The following is a 7,943-nucleotide window of genomic DNA, read 5'->3' on the forward strand; positions in this document are numbered from 1 at the left end:
CCTCCAGCGGTGTACCGGGATGTGTTATGATTCAAGAGTGACATGTATATATGAAAAATTATGAATGGTGGCGTTGCCACAAATACGATGTCAACTACATGATCATGCAAAGCAATATGACAATGATGAAGCGTGTCATAATAAACGGAACGATGGAAAGTTGCATGGCTATATATCTCGGAATGGCTATGAAAATGCCATAATAGGTAGGTATGGTGGCTGTTTTGACGTTTCAGAAAGTACGGATGAAATTTCTGAACTGAATTTGACGTTTTTTCACTGGTGTCAAATGTATGCACGGTGCTTTCATAAGGAATTTTATACCCTGCTTCGGAACTACTGAATGAGAAAAATAGCAAATATGATAAAATTGAAATGCAGATGTTATCAGAATCAAATGCTCTTCAGCTTTAATTCCAACACAGCTCTGTTCTCTTCTCCCCAATGTACATCACTTGATCAACAGTTTGAGCTAAATTTCTACCAGAAAGCCTTTTATTGCAGTATAGTGAGCGACAACACGCCTGCGGGTACATCTTCCCTTGTTTGTACATTCATCTACACTCTACAACAGGATGTTCTCAAAGAATAATAATTGTATCTACCAAATCAGACAATGTTATTGATGCTATAGCTTGCGATCTCTGGATGACTCGAATTCTAGAAAGGCTTGCGCCAACATTTCACCGAGCCGGAGTTGAGCTTCTGTGGAGAGGTGCAGCTGATCGTCGCTGAGTGGCAGGCCCATGGCATCGACAAGAATCACATTGGGAAGATTGATACTTTTCTGAGCATCTCTTACGATGTCGGTGTAATTCCCCTCCCCTGATTCAAGACCAACCTGGAATGAAGAAGAGTCATTATACGAGATTCTTATTTCTTACTATGGACTAACAAAGAAAAAGTGCACTAATATGTTAGTAAAATGTTGGTTAGAAGTGAATTGAGGAGTGTAGAATCAAGATCACTTCTGTACAAGCTTTGTGAAACTATGCTAGTATATAACTGGTAGACTTTTCAAGCACATAAATTAGTGTGCATGAACGCACAGACCATTATTATGCCTTGTGGAAATAAATATAAATCTTGTCTTGTACTGTACCATCTAGTTATGTTTCAGTTTCGTGTAGTGAAAATGAGAGCATCGATCTGCGATAGTAGATGCAACCGACTCGACATTCACAAATAACATCAGGCTCACAGATTCTAGACACACAATGGAGTGAAAAATCACTACCTGGTACTTGGTGTAACATGCCCTTGTTTATAATGCTAGATGTTTAGATCAGGGCCATAATATAACTTGTCTATCATATATAGTACTCCCTCCGTCCCAGAATAAGTGACTCAACGTTGTACTAACTTAGTACAAAGTTGGTACAACGTTGAGTCACTTAGTTTGGGACATAGGGAGTATTATCAGAAACATATTAAACTGGACGGGAGTCATGTTATCTGCTCCGAAAGACCATAGAGATAACCACATGGAGTCGAAGGCAAGAAAAGCGATGGCAATATAAAAGACAGGTTGGCACTAGGTGGTACGCTGTTGCTTTGGGGAAGGCATATCCAAAAATAGTTTGGCAAGATAGATTGCTGCACAATGCTTCAAGTTATGGGCAATGTAGAAGCATCTCATTTTTCTTTTCTTCCGTGAGTGGTAGCACTAATTTGGTGGTGTTTGGCAATATGATATACTGCCATTTTAAATGCAACAAGCTGGCAACTTTAGGTAGGACCACAGGAGATATTGTTTGTGGAAGGTCTGGTAGCTTAAAGGCTGTTGTCTTCCCAATTCTGATGGAGCATTGGCCAGTCTAACTGGGAGGCTCATTACTGAGATGAGGCAGAGTAGGTCACAAGTCACGTGTCTCGCAGCGATCCAAAATTCTAGCACAACTTTGAATCGTTGGATTTGGACACAGCATGACCGATATCAAACTCCACGCGTCAACCTAACTGACTGCAAGGGATCAATAACTCATCATTCCTTTTATCCCTTATCATGGTTTCACTGTCACGATGTTGAGTTCGAGTGGTTGAACCATTCCACCGATGCCCATGTGGAACTCCAGAAGATCATTTAATCATTTGTAATAGAGATATGGTGATGTTATATTTCAGCCCATGTATCTGTGTTTAGTTAACATATGAATCATTCCATTGATGCCCATGTGGAACTCCAGAAGCTTTCTTCTAATCAATTGTAATAGATTCTTGGCGATGTTTCAACTCATGTCTGTCTTTAATAAATATAATAACCCGCTACTAATCCACGAGTTGATTTACTCAAACATGAGAGACATGAGGTACTGCTAACTTAGTTTTATGTCCATATCATAGTGATTGCAGGGTCTTGATTTCCATACGACTAGAAACAATCTACGCAGGACAGTGGTAAAATAATGATGGTCAATGAGATGGATGTTGTGTACTCCCTTCGTTTCTAGATATAAGACTTTTTAGAGATTTCAATACGGACTACACACGGATGTATGTAGACATATTTTAGAGTGGTAAAATAATTCTCTAGCTAGTACTAGTAGTAACCTCAAGGGTTACTTCTTCCAGCTGGTGTAAGCTCTGCAAGTGATTTTCCAAGCCAGAGGTGACATGAATGTGCAATGAAACAGTGTAGTAGTAAGAGCATCATCTTACATTGTTTGATAAGATTAACATTTCTCATACCAAGGAGTATTAATTTTGCAGTGGCGTGTTGGTGAAAAAGGAGCAACTTTTTAATGCGTGAGCTGAATTTCAGCTAACGCCAGCACATGGAGAGTGTTGGCGTGCGCTGACCTGGATGACGAGCAGATTGGGCGAGCCGAGATCCTCCCTGAGATCGGCGACGAGGCGCTCCATCCTGCCGCCGTAGGCGCGTGCGTCGTCGACCTCGACGGTGTCGCTCTCGCCCTGGAACCACAGGACGGCGCCGAGCGCCCCGCCGCCGCCCGCCACGGCGGCGCGCGCCCTGGCGACGGCGGCCTCGTACAGCGGCTGGCCCCTAGCCCACATCCAGATCCTGGTGCCGCCGACCGCGCAGGGGACGAGTCCGAGCACCAGCGGGTCGGCGGGGTCGGAGGCGGCGGAGGGCGCGGGGAGGGAGGAGGGCGAGGAGGGGGAGGAGGAGAGGAGGAGGCGGTGCGCGAAGGGCATGGCGGGGCCGAGGCCGCAGGTCTTGTGGGTGTCGATGTCGGCGTGGAGCGGCGGGGCGGCGGCGACCCAGCGGCGGTCGGCGGCGAGGCGGAGGAGGCGGGGGTGGGGGAGGTAGGGGGCGGGGAGGGGCGAGGTGGGCGCGCCCCGGCCGGCCATGTTGGACTGGCCGGCCAGGAGGAAGAGCAGCTTGGGGCGGCGCGCGTAGGGCGAGGTCGGGGCGCGGGCGGGGGAGGAGGAGGTGGAGGAGGGGAAGAGGTGGCGGGGCGGCGGCGCGAGGAGCAGCAGGCAGGAGAAGAACGCCGCCGCCGCCAGCGCGCCCAGCAGCGGCCGCCGCGCCGGCGGCTTCATTATTGTTATTTGGGAGGGCAGAGGCAGAGGGGATTGCCGGGCGAGGTGGACGGGTTGGGCGGGTTTTGGTTGGAGCGGAGCGGGCGGTGGTTGGTTGACTCGGACGTTTCCTTTCGGTTCCGCTCCTCTGTCCCTCAGCTCTCAAAACTCTCCTCCGGTGATGGATGAAAAGTTGGAGTTAAGAGCATCTACACCCGGACCTCTCATACCCGTCTCAAACACCCCGGCAGACCGTCCGATAAGTGACCGGCCATAAAAAAATCGACCCATCGGTAACTCTCAAACCGTAGACAAACTTCCAGACTGACCGGCACCCCTTCGTATCTAGTCCAAATATAGGACGGATATGGGACGGCCCAGACACGCTCGAGCGCGTCCACCTGACAGGCCCGACCCACCATGGACCCCACAAAAAACCCCAATCCGGACGGCGAGCTCAAACCCTAGCTCACTCTCTTCCTCTCTCGCTTCGTCCACTCCTCTCCCTATCCGGTTCTGATCCCATCCACCATGATGAGCAGCTCCAACAGTGACTCCGGCTCGAAGCTCGACTACAAGGACTACAAGGAGGAGATGGCCCTCCGCATTGCGCTGGAGCGGTCCAAGGTGGAGATTGGCGGCAACTCTGGATATGGAGCGTCGCCGCACCACCCGCGCCGGCACAGCGCGGACGCCGGAGCTGCACCCACCCGGCCCGCGCGCAGCGGCGCCCCGTCGACATAGTTCGCGTCGGCCCCGCGGCGTCTCCTTCCCTTGCCGGCCGCTCCTGCATGCGGCCAACGCTGGGTGCTTGTGCCCGCTCCTCCGGCCCGCACGCGCACTCCGGAGTTGGAGGCGCACACCGCAAGAGGCAGCGTGCACGGGAGAAGGACGCGGTAGAGCAGTCTACGCGCTGCCATCTGGATGTACTGCCGCTCCCTCACAACGACGGAGACGGACGCTCACCACCTCCTGTTGACACGGTTTTTGACCCAGAAAAAATAGAGTGCAAATACTGTACCAAAAGTTAGATAGACGCAAACGGTGAATATATGTTTAATAATGAAAGGAAACAATTTTAAAATAATTGATCGTTCAAAGCAAGGGTTAATGAAAATAATGGTATGCTATATTGCTGAATGTCCATATTACGGACATTGAAAAGAGCCGATAATTATAAATTATGATGGGAAAAAATAATCATCAATTTTTTGTCCTAATAAAATTATAGAGGACAGATAGCTTGCATACGCGTGTACCGCCACCAATGGTAGAATTTTAATGTTAACATAAAATCAAATTATGATGGCCGCGCCAATATAGCCAAAATATTATTTCATAGAATAAATATGAGCATATTATTGTACAACATGTAATGAAATATTGGTGCAATGCATGAATAAAAATGCATCAGGTACCATCTTAGAATTATCAATGAAAGAATGTATTCTCATATCTCTATCTCATGCCACGCTAAGGAAATTGGCCTTAATGGATCATTAGAGTTAATCAAGCCTAGCCCACTTTGAAAATGCCTACGTACATGTGCATGTGTTGCCACATCCATCAGCCAACCACGCATAGAAGTGTGTGGGTTAGCGCCCAGGACCCACGGCTAGTTAGACGTTGCCGGTTAATTAGCGATTAAACAAAAAAAAGGAGCCAACATCACTAGGCGTGCCTTGGTGGCTTGTGGGGCCCTGGCCAACCTCCGGTGCGCATCTTGTGGTATATATAAAGCCCATTTGCTTTTAGAAAACAAAGAGAAGACTCTCGGGATGAAACGTCGCCGTCTCGAGGCGGAACTTGGCAGGAGCATTTTTGCTCTCCGGCGGAGCGATTCTGTCGGGGATACTTTCCTTCGGGAGGGGGAAATCGTAGCCATTGTCATCACCAACAATCCTCTTATCATGGGAGGACCAATCTTCATCAACATCTTCACCAGCACCATCTCATCTCAAACCCTAATTCATCTCTAGTATCAAAACCTCAGATTGGTACCCGTGGGTTGCTAGTAGTGTTGATTACATCTTGTAGTTGATGCTAGTTGATTTATTTGGTGCAAGATTATATGTTCAGATCTATTATGCTATTCAATACCCCTCTGATCTTGGATATGAATATGATGTGCGAGTAGTTACTTTTGTTCTTGAAGACATGGAAGAAGTCTTGTCATAAGTAATCATGTGAATTTTGTATTCGTTCGATATTTTGATGATATGTATGTTGTTGTTTTCCTTAATGGTGTTATGTGAACGCCGACTACATGACACTTCACCATCTTTGGACCTAAGGGAATGCATTGTGGATTAGTAATTAGATGATGGGTTGCTAACGTGACAGAAGGTTAAACCCTAGTTTATGTGCTATTTTTGTAAGGGACTAATTTGGATCCATATGTTTAATACTATGGTTAGATCTATCTTAATTCTTCTTTCGTAGTTACGGATGCTTGCGAGAGGGGTTAATCATAAGTGGGAGCCTTGTTCAAGTAAGAACAACACCCAAGCACCGGTCCACCCACATATCAAATTATCAAAATAGCGAACGCGAATCAAGCAAACATGATGAAAGTGACTAGACGAAATTCCCATGTGTCCTCAAGAGCGCTTTGTTATGATAAGAGACTATTCCGGCCTGTCCTTTGCAACAAAAAGGATTGGGCTACCTTGCTGCACCTTAGTTACTTTTGTTAATTCTCACTTGTTACAAACTATCTTGCTATCCAACTACTTGTTGCCAATAATTTCAGTGTCTGCAGAAAATATCTTGCTGAAAACCGCTTGTCATTTCCTTTTGCTCCTCGTTGGGTTCGACACTCTTACTTATCGAAAGACTATGATTGATCCCATATACTTGTGGGTCATCAAGAATATTTTCTGACGCTGTTGCCGGGGAGTGAAGCACCTTTGGTGAGTGGAATTTGGTAAGGGAACATTTATATTTGTGCTGAAATTTACTGTTACTTGTTACTGCGGGAAACAATGCTTTGAGGGCTTTCTTCGGGGTATCTTCACCTCGACCGGAAGCACAAAGAGTTGCTCCCCAACCTACTACATGTTGGTAAACGTAGTAATTTCAAAAAATTTCATACGCACACGCAAGATCATGGTGATGACATAGCAACGAGAGGGGAGAGTGTTGTCCATGTACCCTCGTAGACCGTAAGCGGAAGCGTTAGCACAACGCGGTTGATGTAGTCGTACGTCTTCACGATCCGACCGATCCAAGCACCGAACGTACGGCACCTCCGAGTTCAGCACACGTTCATCTCGATGACGATCCCCGGGCTCCGATCCAGCAAAGCTTCGGGGATGAGTTTCGTCAGCACGACGGCGTGGTGACGATGATGATGTTCTACCGGCGCAGGGCTTCGCCTAAGCTTCGCGACGATATGACCGAGGTGGAATATGGTGGAGGGGGCACCGCACACGGCTAAGGAACGATCCGTAGATCAACTTGTGTGTCTATGGGTGCCCCCCCCGCCCCCGTATATAAAGGAGCCAGGGGGGAGGAGGCGGCCGGCCAAGGAGGGCGCGCCAAGGGGGGAGTCCTACTCCCACCGGGAGTAGGACTCCCTTCTTTCCTAGTTGGAATAGGAGAAGGGGGGAAAGAGGAGGAAGAGGGGAAGGAAAGGGGGGGGCGCCGCCCCCTTCCCTTGTCCTATTCGGACTAGGAAGGGGAGGGGCGCGCGGCCCCCTCCTGCCTCCTTCCCTCTTCTCCCTCGAGGCCCATGTAGGCCCAATAACCCCCCCGGGGGGGGGTTCCGGTAACCTCCCGGTGCTCCGGTAAAATGCCGATTTCACCCGGAACGATTCCGATGTCCAAATATAGGCTTCCAATATATCAATCTTTATGTCTCGACCATTTCAAGACTCCTCGTTACGTCCGTGATCACATCCGGGACTCCGAACAAACTTCGGTACATCAAAACTTATAAACTCATAATAAAACTGTCATCGTAACGTTAAGCGTGCGGACCCTACGGGTTCGAGAACTATGTAGACATGACCTAGAACTATTCTCGGTCAATAACCAATAGCGGAACCTGGATGCTCATATTGGTTCCTACATATTCTACGAAGATCTTTATCGGTCAAACCGCATAACAACATACGTTGTTCCCTTTGTCATCGGTATGTTACTTGCCCGAGATTTGATCGTCGGTATCCAATACCTAGTTCAATCTCGTTACCGGCAAGTCTCTTTACTCGTTCCGTAATGCATCATCCCGTAACCAACTCATTTGGTCACATTGCTTGCAAGGCTTATAGTGATGTGCATTACCGAGAGGGCCCAGAGATACCTCTCCGACAATCGGAGTGACAAAACCTAATCTCGAAATACGCCAACTCAACATGTACCTTCGGAGACACCTGTAGTACTCCTTTATAATCACCCAGTTACGTTGTGACGTTTGGTAGTACCCAAAGTGTTCCTCCGGTAAACGGGAGTTGCAT

At 47.9% G+C, this 7,943-nt stretch overlaps 1 protein-coding gene across 1 annotated transcript; it reads right to left on the reverse strand.

Moving 5' to 3' along the window:
- Positions 1-384: 384 nt before the first annotated feature.
- On the reverse strand, positions 385-3,593 carry LOC123043221 (probable carbohydrate esterase At4g34215). The gene is made up of 2 exons (XM_044465599.1): positions 2,800-3,593; positions 385-841 (listed from the first exon to the last, which is right to left on the reverse strand). Exons 1-2 carry the CDS (start codon positions 3,502-3,504, stop codon positions 629-631), a joined length of 918 nt encoding a protein of 305 aa, XP_044321534.1. The 5' UTR covers positions 3,505-3,593; the 3' UTR covers positions 385-628.
- Between the last annotated feature and the right edge of the window lie 4,350 nt (positions 3,594-7,943).

Source organism: Triticum aestivum, chromosome 2B (genome assembly GCF_018294505.1).
Source record: "Triticum aestivum cultivar Chinese Spring chromosome 2B, IWGSC CS RefSeq v2.1, whole genome shotgun sequence".
In the NCBI taxonomy this organism is placed as follows: domain Eukaryota; kingdom Viridiplantae; phylum Streptophyta; class Magnoliopsida; order Poales; family Poaceae; genus Triticum; species Triticum aestivum.

Excerpts from the sequence above, each read along its gene's own strand:
- LOC123043221 (XM_044465599.1), bottom strand. The coding sequence starts at position 3,504 with ATGAAGCCGCCGGCGCGGCGGCCGCTGCTGGGCGCGCTGGCGGCGGCG. Across the intron at positions 842-2,799 it reads CCAATCTGCTCGTCATCCAG|GTTGGTCTTGAATCAGGGGA; the intron begins GTCAGCGCACGC and ends TCTTCATTCCAG.